A 16,130-nucleotide genomic window follows, 5' to 3' on the forward strand; every position below is an offset into this window, starting at 1 on the left:
GATTGTAGGTTTGTAAACACAACCTGATCACTGGGGGGAACAATGTAAGGGTGGATTTCCTGCAGGGGTTCAGGCTGCAAGACTGCCGAATGACTAAAGAAACTTTGTCAGCAACATGGTAGAAAACTGTACATTTCTTGTCCATTACCACCCACTGCTACTTATACCAACGATGGAAATAATGTCTCGGTTACGTATGAAAACCTTGTTCCCTGAAGGAGGGAACGGAGATGTAGTCGTACGTAATGACTGATTAGGATCATGCTTAGGGAGCCTGCCATCTTCAGGTATTGTTAAAACAAGCCAATGCACATTGGCGTGCGTGAATTGCATCTCGCGCTCTGCCTCACAGCGCGGGTATAAACACGGAAGCGGATGCACGCACCTGTTGTTTTTCGCTGAGGAGCCGAGCTGTCTGGAGTCAGTGGTGGACCAGCAGTAGTGGCGACGGGACTACATCTCCGTTACCTCCTTAAGGGAACGAGGGTTACATACGTAACCGAGACGTTCCCTTTCAGTCGCTCATGTTGTTTATATGTCTATGTGGTGTTTTTAATGTACTTTAAGACAAAGCATGTGCAAATTAGTCAGCACCATTGCTGAGTATTTTCTCTTTAAAACTGCACTGAACCAAAGACAGTCTCAAAATCGCGGTTTGAAGTTGCTGGTGTTTCTGACGTCACAAACTACCTTGTAACCAATCAGGTCAACATCTGATCGTCAGCGAGTGGATCTCTGAGCTGGAGTGGAGGCGGGGCTAATTTGCATATTAAAATGTAGAATTACATTCAAGCTATTTTGAGGCATGCAGATTTTTTTTTTAAGGAAAAAGCTTTTAAATATGTAATTTTGGTGATCAAAGATGTGTTTTTTTTTCTGTGTAAACTGATTCATGCCATCTGAGCTGCATTAAACAGTATGTGTAAATCCAAAGATGGATTTTATTGATACTGATTTAATTTCATTTGTAATTGCCATACAGTGTCTTTTTATTCTTATTAGATTAAGAATCTGACATTAGTGGACACAGATGACAACAATACATTTTAAAATACTACTGTTCATCTCTGGCTTTTAATGTGTTATTTTAGGGGTTTGATCTTTTCTCAACTGAGTGAGCACATCCTGTATTTTTTGTATTGTAATGACTTAAACACCTCTACACTTTGATGTTACATATTAATTGTCCTAGGAAGTTTTTCAAATTTTGTGTATTTTTGTTTAGTTGAGGTAATTTGTAATGTAGGGCCCAAACATAAACTCAAGTCCAGAAGCCCCCAGCCCCTGTGACGATGCAGGGTTGAATCAACGGAGGAAGCAGGATCCAAAAGCAACAGATTTATTAAATAAACTTGAAACAAGACAGACTTAGATAAGGGAACAAGACACGGGAACAGAACAACCAAACTAAAACAACATCACAAATGACAAGAACCCACAAACACTGAACCAAGACACAGGGTATAAATACAGTGACTAACCAGCTAAACAAGATAACAAGGGGGGTGTGACAAAGAGAAAACACCTGGGAAGACTAATCAACTTAACGGGGAACTGCAAAACATGTGACAGGACAGAGGAACACATGACAGACAGGAACAAGACACGAAACCCACACCGTGACAGCCCCCATCCTGCTCTGGTAATGCCTGATAACGTGTTAAAAGCATGTGGTTATCGGGAAACAGATATTTATTTTTGCTGTTCCACAAGCATTACCTAGCCAGTTGCATAAACCTAACCACTGTTAAGACTGTGGCTACTCCATGGGGAGTAGTAAACTTTACCATTATTTTTATTTAATTAATTTGTGTCTTTAACAGTCAATGTTCCTGTTGCTATATAATATCCTGTGTAAAACAAAGCTGATTTGCCAAGGTAACCTTAGTTAGCAATCGCCACAGTTGCTACAGTTATTGTTAGCCTACCACTGTAAAATCAGAATTATTCCATAAGGGATCTTTTTCTTTTGTGTAAAAACATTAAAGGGTGAGTTCACCCAAAAATTAAAATGCTGTCAGTAATTACTCACCCTCATGTTGTTCCAACCCCATAAGACTTTTGTTCATCTTCGAAACACAAATTAAGATATTTTTGATGAAATCAAAAGTGAGTTCGCATGTGTTGGCACAGCGCAGTGCTTCTGGGTTGTACGTCAGAAAGTAGGCTCACTATTGGCGTTATACACAACATGAACTCACTCAGAGGCCCACACAGAAGAAAATTAATAGTTAAATAAAGTCGTTGTTTTTGGGGCGGTTTGCACACTAAAAGTATTCTCGTTGAAAGGTGACACTTAGACTATTTTAACAATGTCTTTACTTGCTTTTCTGGGCTGGCAGATATCGATAACCTAGCAGCCTATGAAGGAGTGAGCCAGCTCTCAGATTTAATCAAAAATATCTTAATTTGTGTTCCGAAGATGAACGAAAGTCTTGGAACAACGTGAGGGTGAGTCATTACTGACAGAATTTTAATTTTTGGGTGAACTAACCCTTTAAGAATCTTTCTCACATTTAATGATATTTATACAAAAATAATAACCATGGTATTGTTTGTATATTAATGCCAGTGTCTTTTTTGCGTTATACATTGCGAATGAATTCCATATAGCTGACTAATTGTTTTTTATTTTAATGTACAATAATTTAAGGAATAAGTTCATTGAAGAATATGCCTGCATTATATAGTCTTGGGACACTCTCAAGAAAATAAGTTCACCCCGCAAAAGCAACAAACACCTGCTAATGTGTCATTACACATGGTAGGAATAAGTGACTAATTATGATAAAAGAAACATCGAAAAATATTATAAATTCACAGTGACAGGAGTGTTTCAAAGCGTTTCACAGTCAAAGAAAGAAAATGTACAGTAATACAGAGGGTTGTTTCATACAAGCATGTCTATTTTATACATAATACAGAAGCACACAGTCTCATTCAAGCAGATAATGAAAGCATTTCAACTGAAATAAGTTAAATATAATAATAAGAAACAAACCCTTTTAAATCAGTTTTGATTTCTCCAATAGAATTTTATATTTCTTTCCTGAGTTGTGTTCACCTTGCGTCGTTTGTACAGTTCTTTTATGGATTGCATGACCTCTTCTGTCTTAAGAGTGTATATGATGGGATTCAGCATAGGTGGTATTGTCTGCGTCAAAGAATTGTTAATTAACCTGGAGTTTGGATGGATAGGTGCTGTGGCAGCTGCAATGTTATTGATTAAAAGTGGGATATACAAAACTGCCACCAACATGAGATGTGAAGTGCAGGTTTTTATGGCTTTAATTCGGTCAGCACCATGAGCAATCTTAAGCAAAGCCAGAAAAATGCAGAAATATGAAATGAGGATCAGTACTGGAGGCATGCAAATCAGAAAACCAAAGCAAAATTTTCCCATCAGTAAATTTAAGGAATTATCATTACAAGCTAATTTATAGACAAGGACATAATCACAGAAATAACTATTAACCACATTAGAACTACAAATAGAGAGTCTATTCAGCAAACCCACATGTACAGAAAAATAAGTCCCAGATAAAATCCAAATAACCCCTATGATCAGATACATGGCTGTTTTGGTAACAATGGCATGATACCATAGAGGAAAACAAATAGCAACCAGTCTGTCATAAGCCAAGACAAGTATGGTCAAAGACTGCAGATTCATGAAATGATATACAAAAAACATATTTACGAAGCAAACTTCATATGAAACGTCCTGGTGTTCAAACAAAAATGTGTCAATGATATTTGGAATCAAAGTTGAGCTTCCACACAGATCAGAAATGGCCAGATGGAAAACAGCAATGTATTTGGCTGTGTGAAGTCTGCGGGCCAAATAAATGATACACATGATAAATGAATTCCCTAAAACAGTCACAACATACACCAAAGACAAGAACACATAGTAGTATTTCACATATGGAACATTAGAAAAGCCATTGAGGAAAAATGTTGCTGGACGAACAAAGGTCTCATTTGCAGAGGAGTTTGACTGCATGGAGCTCATGACAGCTGTTGTCTGGCTTTTTGTGTCACCTGTGATGAAGAACTGTTATAGAAATACACTCAAAAACAGAAAATATTCAAGTAATAATTTAATTTCTAGTAATATTCTAATATTAAATTCAAATTTAATTTCACAGTGCATTTCTGAATGAAAATGCTTGAATATTCTTTAACATACTCATATTGAACTAATAATAAGTGTCTTTTACATTAAAACCATAGAAGAGAAACAGAGGAAACACGTAGTCTACCTTCTCCCTGTGCCACCATCTCACTATTTCACCAGCCATCAGTCAAATATATAGTAGATCATTCTCTTGCACTAGAGACTTTAGTTCATGGATCAACCCTTCTCCCGACAGACTTGAGGAAAATGAGGCAGGAGTAAATCGATAGAAGCATGTGACAACATAAAACACTTACCTTAAAGATTAAGAATCTATTGCTAAATAGATACTGTACAAACTTATTGTAACAGTAATAACTAATAATAATTACAGTAAAACTGCATAAAAATAGATGACTTAAGAAATTATTTTCCTCTGACTTGTATGGATAAGCCTACATAGCCCTATGTAGTATGGCAAGCCATTTTAACTTTTATTAATTTCCAGGATATGAATTGTTGATATCAAGAATTACATTTTTTATATCAACAATTTACTTTCAGTGGGACCACTGTTCTTCTCTTGATAGTATTCAAGCAGTTCAGCAATGACCGGACAGGTTCCTCTGTGAGGCGTGCCGTCTGTTTGACCGAATCCAGCTCCATACAGAGAAAAGACATCCTCCGCAGGGGGGCGAGTTTGCTCTTTTCCCAGTTGACCCGAAAACCCAACTGGCTGATATGTTGGAGCAACAAGTCTGTTCCTGAGACTGAGCTAGTATCAGCCAGTCGGCGAGATAGTTGAAGACACGAACGCCACGCTCTCTCATGGGAGCAATGGTCGCCTCCGCGACCTTCATGAAGACAGGGCCAGCCCGAAGAGTAGGACTTTGTACTAATACGCTTGATCCTCCAACGCGAAGCGCAGGAATGGCCTGTATCGCGGCAGGATGGAGACATGCAAGTACGTGTCCTTCAGGTTGATTGCTGCAAACCAATCTCGGGGACGGATGCACTCTGCATTTGAAAATGCGTTTCTGCGTTAACATCTTGAACTGGAGCTTGTGAAGGGCCCGATTCAAGACTCGCAGGTCCAAGATTGGCCGTAACCCACCACCTTTCTTGGGTACAATGAAATATGGGCTGTAGAAGCTGGTCTTCATATCGGCTAGAGGAACCGGCTCTATCGCATCCTTCGCTAGTAGGACTGCAATCTCGGCGTGCATGACAGGCCCTAGGGGGCACGTTCGCTCAGCACCGAAGTGTAACAAATGGCACTGAACTTGGGCGGGCGCCGGGGGAACTGAATCGTGTAGCCGAGTCTGATGGTACAGAGGAGCCAGCTGGACCGGTTGGGAAGCACTCTCCAGGCTTCCACAAACCGGGCCAGGGGGACCAAAGGCACCACAGATGTACCCGGGGTGGGGCAGCGAGATGGAGGATAGGGACCTGGCTTGGAAGGCCCAGGGGCGGCCCGAAGCAAGGTCTGAGTATGCAATGCAACACTTACCTGTATCCACAGGTCAGCAGGGGATAGTTGGGTAGTTGGGTCCTCCACCAGGCGTAGTTGGGTCCTCCACCAGGGTGAATATCGCTAGACCGATCGCAGGCCGCAACGCTTGTGTTCCGGAGAGCCAAGTCAGTTGCGGTGCAGAGCTCACTCATGAGCGCACGGTCTAGGCTACCCTCGTATATGTCCATGAGTGCTTTGGCCTGATAGACCTGGAGCAACGCCAAGGCATGCAAAGAGGAGGTGGCTTGCCCACAGGCTTTGTAAGCTCTGCCCGTAAGAACAGACGAGAACTCACAGGCCTGAGGGGGAGACAAGGATACCCCGTTCAAGATGCAGCGGCCGCCGGACACAGGTGTGCCGCGACATACCGCTCAACTGGAGGGATAGCCTCATAACCCTTCACCGATCCTCCCTCAAGGGGGGAGGAGCTGTCCAGGCAGTTTCTGGCAGTAAAAGGTGCCTTCCACGACCTAGTAAGCTCTCCATGCACTTCGGAAAAGAAAGGCACTGGGGCGGCGGGCTGAGAACCATCGCGGCCCGCCCCAAGAAACCAATCATCCAGCTGAGACTGAGCGGGACACGGTGAAGGATTCCACTCGAGCCCGACAGCCTCAGCGGCCCGTTTCAGCATAGCTGACAGCTGAGGATTTGGCTCGGGCATCGTTACACTCCCCGAAGGGGATAACGCAGCCAAGTTGTCATCTCCAGAGCTGAGCTTACCCTCCGATGCTACAATTGGCATCCTGTCCTGTGGAGGGACCCCGAATGAAATGTCTGGTCGGTCCATTACAGAGGGACCAGCAGGCTCAACGGGGGACTCCACCTGCTGCGGTGTGATGGAGGAGTGAGGACCCCACAGGGAATGGTTACCGGGCCGGAATTACATCACTATCCTCCGATCACCCATCCCAGGTTTCAGGTTTCAGGTTTCACTTTATTTATCCTTAGAAAGGAAATTTAGTGTGCAGCAGGATATCTAAAAACAAGACAAGATAAGAGCACCACCAGATGCCAACAACATTATAAAACACAACACAGGACACACATCAACACAACATCAACCCAACAACACAACAACAACGGAGACACTACTTCCCCCCCCCAAAAAAAAAAAAAAACAATGACAGAAACCAATACAATACACCATCAGAGTGTCATAATGAACAATGACAAAAATATAAAAATATACTATATAAAATAATTCATAAGATATCACCTAAGTGAATTCATAGTCCTAATAGCCACAGGAATAAAAGAATCCCTGGCACGTCTGGTTCTTAACATGGGTAGCCTAAAACGGCGACCTGAGGGGAGCAAATTAAACTCCCCAAAAAGTGGGTGATCAGAACAATTTAAAATGTGGTTAGCCTTACCCCGGACCCGTTTATCATATATATGTTGCAGCTGTGGTAGCTGTACCCCAACCACCTTAGAGGCAACATTTACCAGCCTAACTAGCTTATGCTTGTTGATCATTGAAAGGCCACTGTACCACGCCACAATACAAAATGTCAAGACTGATTGAATAAAACACTGGTAAAACAAAGTCATCAGAGTCCTACACACGCTAAATGATTTCATCTTCCTCAAGAAGAAAAGTCTCTGTTGGGCCTTTTTACAGGCAGCAACTGTGTTGCTCTCAAAAGATAGTTTGCTGTCAATGATGGTTCCTAAATATTTATATTCATCTACTGTCTCAACATTCATATTCTGAATAACAGTTTCTGAAACATTGTGCTGTAATCTACGAAAATCAATAATCATGTCCTTTGTCTTGGAAACGTTAATAGACAGATAAAAGTTGTCACACCACTCAATAAAATCATCAACTACAGGACCATGCCCATCCTCATCATTATTCAAAAGGCTCACTATAACAGTATCATCTGCAAATTTCACACAGTGCCTATTCTCATACTTGCTCCTACAGTCATTCGTAAATAGAATAAAAAGCAAAGGTGAAAGAACACAGCCCTGCGGAGAGCCTGTAGAGGTAAGGGCTTTTGAGGATGAAACACCATTTACCCTAACACACTGCGACCTGTTCGACAGAAAATCCAGAATCCAGCCAATTAAATTAGAGTTCAAATTAAAAAGAGACTGAAGTTTCTCAGCCAACAAGAAGGGCTGAATAGTATTAAATGCTGAAGAGAAATCAATAAAAAGGAGCCTCACATGAGTTTTTGAGGATTCCAGATGTTGATAAAGGAAATTTAACAATGTAAGTATTGCATCCTCAACACCTCTACTAGACCTGTAAGCAAACTGGAGAGGATCTAACTGATCCTCAGTCTACCTGCTTCAGTAACTCCTGCTTAATCAACTTCTCAAAAGTCTTCATCACCAATGAGGTGAGAGCTACAGGTCGAAAGTCATTTAAGACCTTAGGGTTCTTACACTTAGCTACAGGAATAATTGTAGAATGTTTCCAAATCTTTGGCACTGTTTGCGTCTGAAGTGATTGAGTAAAAATGACTTTAAAGATCTCACTTAACTGACCAGAACAAGACTTAAGGACTCGACCACTGATGTTGTCAGGGCCAGGACTTTTCCTAACATTAGTTAGTTCAAATAATGATTTGACCTTAAAAACATCAATATCAAAAACAGGAATACAATCATTAACCAAATTATCACACATGTGACTGATTTGTTCACTAAAATCACTGTTAGAAAATCGCATATAAAAACTGTTTAATTCATTAGCTAGCTGCTCATCAGAATCAAAACCATTTAATGACACAGTGCTAGTGCCTTTGTGTAGACCTGTCATTAGCTTCATTCCATTCCACACAGATCTGAGATCAGACTCACTGAATTTAGACTCAATTTTCCTTTTATACTGAAGTTTAGCCTTTACTATTTCAGCTCGCACAACCTTTCTAATTGCAGCATATGCACTTTTATCACCACTATTAAAAATAGTCCTCTTTTCCCTTAACAGATGTTTCAGTTCTTTAGATATCCAGGGCTTATTGTTAGGATAGGAAACAACTGTCTTAGTTGGGATCACACTGTCCACACAGAAAGAGATGTAACTGCATACTGCATCAGTCAGTTCATCAATGTTGTTGGAAGAGTCTTGAAAAACAGACCAATCGGTACAGTCAAAGCAGCCCTGCAGGGCCAAAGTGCTCTCCTCGTTCCACACCTGTACCACACGTGCCTGCACTTTGACTCTATGTAGCACAGGTCTGTATGTGGGCAAAAGATGCACCACATTATGATCAGAGAATCCTATAGGAGGACCTGCAACAGACTTATAGGCTCCCTTGATAGAGCCATAGCAGAGATCCAAAAGTCTGTTCCCCCGAGTGGGACAGGTGACATACTGGGTGAAACTGCTCAGCGACTTTTTACAGTTAACATGATTAAAATCACCAAGAAAGAAGCACGGGGCATCAGGAGAGATAGATTGTAATTTTTGAGCTACTGAAAAAATTACATCAGAAGCGGATTTTATATCTGCTCTTGGGTGGATGGATGTACACTACTGTCAAGAATATTTGGGGAAATTCTCTAGGCAGATAGAATGGTCTAACAGACACCGACAACAGCTCGATGTCCCGTAAACAAATCCGTTCGCGCACAGTGGCGCCGTTGCACCACTTTGAATTAATGTACAGGCAAACACCTCCGCCGTGACGCTTCCCCGTCGTCTCCGGGTCACGGTCCAAACGGATCGGAACCCCATAACCATCGATGTTCACGGTAGAATCCAGGTCAGTGTCAGACAGCCACGTCTCAGTGAAAGCCATCACACAAGCGTCCCTGAACTCACGCAAAGAGGCCACACACGTTTGCAGTTCATCAGTCTTATTCCTTAAGGACTGGCACCCTAGGGTCGGGTGTGGTAATGGGGACTCCACCTTCGTGGACGAAGGTGAGTCTTGACCTCAACACCAAGACAGTCATATTCCCGCAATGGGAACATGATCCATCCACAAAAGCTGCTTCAGCGTGCTGTAAGCCCAAACACATAATGCAACAATTGTGACCATCAGAGGGGGACAGGGAACGACCGCATCCAGAAACGCACGGGTGGAATGACATTTTGAAAAAGACGCAAACGCACCCGTGATGCTCTTTCAGGACATGAAAAAAACTCTCAGCAGTGCTGGAGCACACAGGGGAATGATCGCGGCAACACTGACAGAGATGGTGCAGCCTGCACCAGTGAAGCACTCACTCTCTTCGCCCTCAACCGGCCGTCAGACAAACAAACACAAACAGAAATGTGAAGCTGTTAAAACAGCAGTTGAGAGTTCAGAAAGCTCGCGATCACCGCTACACTCACGCTGTAGAACCACTAGCACTGGGAGAGACTTCCTGAAGAAGCACAGACACACTCGCTCGTTGTAATATAACAACACTCTTCAGAGACATCGACATGAAGACCGATCGGCTCCGAAACAAAAGACAAGTGGTGCGTGCATCCGCTTCCATGTTTATACCCGCGCTGTGGGGCGGAGTGTGAGATGCAATTCATGCAATGTGCATTGGCTCGTTTTAACAATACTCGAAGATGACAGGCTCCCTAAGTGTGATCCCAATCAGTCGTTACGTATGACTACGTCGAACGTGAGCGACTGAAAGGGAAGAGCAGTTACAATAGCTAAATACAATAACTAAATATGTGAGAGAACATTGCTATATAGAGTGACGCTATTGTATTGCAGTAGGTAGCACTTCAAAGTCAATAGCAAATCAAAACTAATTAGCACATTATTTGTAATTGAAAGGGTTTAATGACAATATATGATTATAGTTACACTTAAAATAGTTACAAAATAGATGTATGAAATGATAACTTATACCATTAATTGTACCCGCCAGCATATATGTACAATGTTACCTGAGAGAGAGAGAGAGAGAGAGAGAGAGAGAGAGAGAGAGAGAGAGAGAGACAAAGACAGACAAAGAAAAGAGGAGGTAAAGAGAGAGAGCCCCAAGAAAGGGACCCAGAGAATAAAAGAGGCAGAGCAACAGTTACAAACTCGTTTAATCCTTTCCCTGACTATGTGACTAAATTCAAGCTGATCAATCTTTTATTAATTACAACTTCCCCCGTTGTACTAAAGGTGTGAATCGACAATTCATCGACCCCCGAAGTACACACATCTTGGCCTATAGGCCTTTATCACTATCAGCCCCTCTCTGCCTTTAGGAACTCCAAATGGTCATTGGGGAAAGAGGGGGTAGAAAACAGTAAAGCAAATATCTTTGGTCATTTCAAAGATCTTGGATTATTTTCAATCCTACAACAATAAGGAATATTTGGATTTCTGTGAGGCATTAATAACTAACTACTGATGATGCTTTTCCTCATAGATGAATTCAAACCAGGTTCTCCAGTGTGGGAGACACGCTAACAAAGACGCCAAAGACTGCAGCCACAGCGCGCCTCTTGAGGCCAGGGGAGTGAGTTTTACACACACAGATCTTACTGGCCTACGTCCGTTACACTCACCCCTCTAAGCCGTACTTCCATCTGGGTCACTGCACAAGTGTAACCGGCCCTACTTGACCCACTCCGAGCGGGAATCAAACCGTGGTCCTTCAGACAAATCTGCCCGATTGCAGCCTTGCTGAAGCACCCCCAGATAATACATTTTCAGCTTTGTCCAACACCTGGTCGTCTAATGGTTAGATGGAGACCTGGAGAGGCCTACAAGCCACAGTGTCTCGCACCCACTGTGAAATTTGGTGGAGGATCGGTGATGATCTGGGGGTGCTTCAGCAAGGCTGGAATCGGGCAGATTTGTGTTTGTGAAGGACGCATGAATCAAGCCACATACAAGGTTGTAAACTTGGAAAACTTGCTTCCTTCTGCTCTGACAATGTTCCCCAACTCTGAGGATTGTTTTTTCCAGCAGGACAATGCTCCATGCCACACAGCCAGGTCAATCAAGGTGTGGATGGAGGACCACCAGATCAAGACCCTGTCATGGCCAGCCCAATCTCCAGACCTGAACCCCATTGAAAACCTCTGGAATGTGATCAAGAGGAAGATGGATGGTCACAAGCCATCAAACAAAGCCGAGCTGCTTGAATTTTTGCACCAGGAGTTGCATAAAGTCACCCAACATCAATGTGAAAGAATGGTGAGAGCATGCCAAGACGCATGAAAGCTGTGATTGAAAATCAGGGTTATTCCACCAAATATTGATTTCTGAACTCTTCCTAAGTTAAAACATCAGTACTGTGTTGTTTAAAAATTAATATGAACTTATTTTCTTTCCATTATTTGAGGTCTGACAACACTGAATCTTTTTTGTTATTTTGACCAGTTGTCGTTTTCTGCAAATAAATGCTCTAAATGACAATATTTTTATTTGGAATTTGGGAGAAATGTTGTCAGTAGTTAATAGAATAAAACAAAAATGTTAATTTTACCCAAACATATACCTAGTAAAACCAGAGAAACTGATAATTTTGCACTGGTCTCTCTTTTTTCCCCCAGAGCTGTAGACACGACCCCATTGACCTTAGTCAGGGTAGTGTTGTATTTAATTTTTGACAGGAATGAAAACGAGGCTGTGAGGGATAGAATACAGTGCGCTTAATGGATTGTACTTTTGTTTAAGAACAATCCGGTCAAAACATCTTTCTGAAAAAATAAATAAACTTGTAGTAGAAAAAAGCACCATGAGAGTTTTAGGGCCCTATTTTAACGATCTGAAACGCAAGTATCAAACGCGAAATGCAAGTAACTTTGTGGGCGGATCTCGCAAATCTAAAATGGGTTTGTCTGAAGTAGCTTCATTATTCATAGGTGTGGTTTGGGCGTAACGTGAAATCAGAGCGTCATCTCACATTCCCTTTAAGAGCAGGCGTGCTTGTTCCATGGCGGATTGCTATTATAACGACGGATTTGCCAGGTGCATGCAAGGAGCGGTTCACAGCCGAGGAGACCGACGTTCTCGCCAGGGCCATAAACCCAGGGAAGAGACATTGGGGATGGGAGAAACCCACCCAAATTAGCTTCGCTTTAACAGGCGTATAATAATTTGGGTAAATGTGTAAGCTAGATTTATGTCTATTTTTTTTCACATCTTCATGGACACAACAATGATTTCCCTCGTGTGTTAATATTTTTTCTTGTAATGATGTATGATTTGCAAAAATGAAAACTGCTGCTTCTGTGCAGATGAGAGAATCAAAGTGTATGCATGTTGTGCACACGCTACATTATAGCCAAGCATGCGCCCTTAAAATAGCATATGAATAACATGTGCAACACGCCACTGACTTTAGACTAGGTTTTTCCTGGTCTGTGGCGGAATTGTTTTCTAAGCCTGCAAAATAGCATCATGGAACGTTTGCGCCGGAACACGCCTCCTCTTTTCGCTGAACCGCCCCCAATATTAAATTCAATATGGCGTCTAACCTGACTGAGGTCTATAGCCATGAGTAAACTTGTAGTGGTTTTCAACCATCAGGCCTAACGGTCAGTTACTGTTGCTGAATCATGTTGTTCAGAACTGACCCTGCATGGCTTGTGTGAAACTATTTGAAATTACCATAAAAAACAGCATTCTAATAGACATTTTACTGATACTGACAGTGTGCAGAACAGTTAGGACTAAATGTGGAAAAGCACTTACTTCACATGCGAAGATGAGTGTGTGACATTTCTTTTCTTTTTTTTATCTTTAATGTTCTTCTACGTTTTATGTTCTTCTGGGCTTAAAACCTCTGTTAAAACTAAGCTGAGGTAACCAAGCACACCATTGACAATAATTAATAGTTATTTTTTCGTCAGGACCAAGAACTCTGACCAAAGCTAAAAACCACATTTACACTGCATGTGTTAGGTTCAGAAATGTTATTATATATATATATATATATATATATATATATATATATATATATATATATATATATATATATATTTATTTATTTATTATTTTTTTTTTTTTTACAGAATTAGTAATTCTGTAAAATACAAGTACAGAAAAAAATGTCACAGAAAAAATCCACATAAAGCCTATGATCAGAAACATGGCTGTTTTAGTTACAATAGCATGATAGAAAACGTAGAATTTTTGTTAAAAAATACATTAGGTGGTACGTCATAAGGATTGCTGCATACTGGCCTGTGTGCTGTATTCTGCATTTTTGGCATGTAAATACTGTAATCTCTGGTCTGGTATGTCTCTGTGTTATTTAATAGAATGGAACTGTAATTTAAGGATTATGTTTAATTAGTTTAGTTCACTGAAGCACATGACTGCATTACGTGGTATGGGATCATACGTATCATATAGCACAACATGGTAAGAATTAGTGACTGCATAAATTATTTCCATGAATACAACAAATAATTATTCAGAAAAACATTTGTTATATTTAAAGCAAATTTAATTGGTTTCTTTTCTTTTGACTTACCGTTAACCTGACATCAATAAATGCAAAGGTACTGTTGTTTTTTTTAGTAAATAAAAAAAGGAAATCACAAATCATCTTTACTTGGCTTTGAATATATATTTTGCCTGTTTTCAACACAATTCCTATTACAACTACAAACAAAATCCATTTTTGTTGAATGATCAAAGTTTAATCTCACAACCAGTGAGATTAAACCTATAATTATTATTTTTAATTTCTCCTCCTATAGCATTTCATATTTCTTTCCTGAGTTGTGTTCACTTTGCTTCGCTTGTACAGTTCTTTTATGGATTGCATGACCTCTTCTGTCTTTAGAGTGTATATAATGGGATTCAGCATAGGTGGTATTGTCTGAGTAAGAGAATTGTTAATTATCCGGGCGTCTGGATGCAAAGGTGTAATTATAGATGCAATATTATTGCTTAAAATTGGGATATAAAAAATTGCCACCAACATCAGATGTGAAGTGCAGGTTTTTATGGATTTTATCCGGTCAACGCCGTGGGGAATCTTAAGCAAAACTAGAGCAATGCATAAATATGAGATGAAGATCAAAATCAGTGGTGCAAAAATCAAGAGACTATAGCAAATTTTACCCAACAAAACATTTACAGAATTATCATTACAGGCTAATCTATAGATAGGGCCATAGTCACAAAAATAACTATCAAGCACATTAGATCCACAAAAAGAAAGTCTGTTCACAGAACCTACAAGTACAGAAAAAAATGTCACAGAAAAAATCCACATAAAGCCTATGATCAGAAACATGGCTGTTTTAGTTACAATAGCATGATACCGTAGAGGAAAACAAATAGCAACGAGTCTGTCATAAGCCAAAACAAGTAGAGTCAAAGATTGCAGATTCATGAAATGATAAACAAAAAACATATATGCCAAACACGCTTCATATGAAATGTCCTGGTGCTCAAATAAAAATGTGTCTGTGACTTTTGGAATCAAAGCCGAGCTTCCACACAGATCAGAAAGGGCCAGATGGAAAACACTAATGTATTTGGCTGTGTGAAGTCTGCGGGCCGAATAAATGATACACATGATAAATGAATTCCCTAAAACAGTCACAACATACACCAAAGACAAGAACACATAGTAGTATTTTGCATGTGGGACATTAAAAAAGCCATTGATGAAAAATGTTGCAGGACGAACAAAGGTGACATTTGTAGAGGAGTTTAACTGCATGAAGCTCATAATAGCTGTTGTCTGGCTTTTTGTGACCTGTAATTAAGAACTGCTAGAAATGCGCACAATAAAAGAGAATATTCAAATAATGATTTAATTTCAGTCACAGCGAATTAATGAAAAGGCATTCAATATGGATGTTCTTTGATATAACCAAATTGAATTAATGAAAGAAGTTATTGTTAAAAGGGTTACAAATAAAGAGAAGAAACTCAAGGTATATACTCTACCTTCTTCAGTTTGGCTTATGCATCTAATTCTACCAACCATCAGACAAATTTATATTAGTTCATTCTCTTGAGCTCTTGGGACTTTATTTGTTGGATCAACCCTTCTCCCTAGAGACTTGAGGATAAAGGCAGGAGTATATTTTAAATCATACAAGTCTAATAAAAAGCATCATGGTTAAAAAGTACTGTGTTCAAAATGTTGCTGTTGTTGTAGTTAAGGATATGTTTAATGTTAATGTTGCACTTTATTCATTTGACGATGGGGAATGGTACTATACTTTTTGATAAAGAGTAAATATAGATAATATTCATTCATACATAGAACACTTTTTCCATTCCACTGCGGTACTTTTCCATTGTTTTTCTATTTAAACATGCTAGACAGACATTTTTGACCAATGCCCTCACGTCTCGCGCACTTTTCTGTTCTGTGTGAACTGGCCCATGAGGTGCACAAAAAAAAAAAAAAAAAACTGATGTCCCAGTTATCAGTCTCAGCTTACAGTTGTGTACAGCTGGAAATCACATCTTGATACTCAGAACAACAATACCATTGTGGGTATGATAATGCTTGAAAAGTCAATAAAAAAGTTAAGTTCTAGAGTGTGAGAGCACACAGTGGGCTGCACTATTCCTGCTGCTGTGCCGTGGCCATTTTCCCAGTGCGATTCAG

At 40.4% G+C, this 16,130-nt stretch overlaps 2 protein-coding genes across 2 annotated transcripts; both read right to left on the reverse strand.

Moving 5' to 3' along the window:
• Positions 1 to 3,010: 3,010 nt before the first annotated feature.
• On the reverse strand, positions 3,011 to 4,015 carry LOC308683440 (olfactory receptor 2A12-like; the record flags this gene model as incomplete). The annotated part of the gene is made up of 1 exon (XM_081353912.1): positions 3,011 to 4,015. The coding sequence occupies one exon, from the start codon at positions 4,013 to 4,015 to the stop codon at positions 3,011 to 3,013; it is 1,005 nt and encodes a 334-aa protein (XP_081210038.1).
• Positions 4,016 to 14,234: 10,219 nt separating this feature from the next.
• On the reverse strand, positions 14,235 to 15,236 carry LOC308684070 (olfactory receptor 51E2-like; the record flags this gene model as incomplete). Its single annotated transcript, XM_081355099.1, has 1 exon — positions 14,235 to 15,236. The coding sequence occupies one exon, from the start codon at positions 15,234 to 15,236 to the stop codon at positions 14,235 to 14,237; it is 1,002 nt and encodes a 333-aa protein (XP_081211225.1).
• Between the last annotated feature and the right edge of the window lie 894 nt (positions 15,237 to 16,130).

Source organism: Scardinius erythrophthalmus, assembly GCF_964197995.2.
Source record: "Scardinius erythrophthalmus genome assembly, chromosome: 23".
NCBI classification, from domain to species: Eukaryota; Metazoa; Chordata; class Actinopteri; order Cypriniformes; family Leuciscidae; genus Scardinius; species Scardinius erythrophthalmus.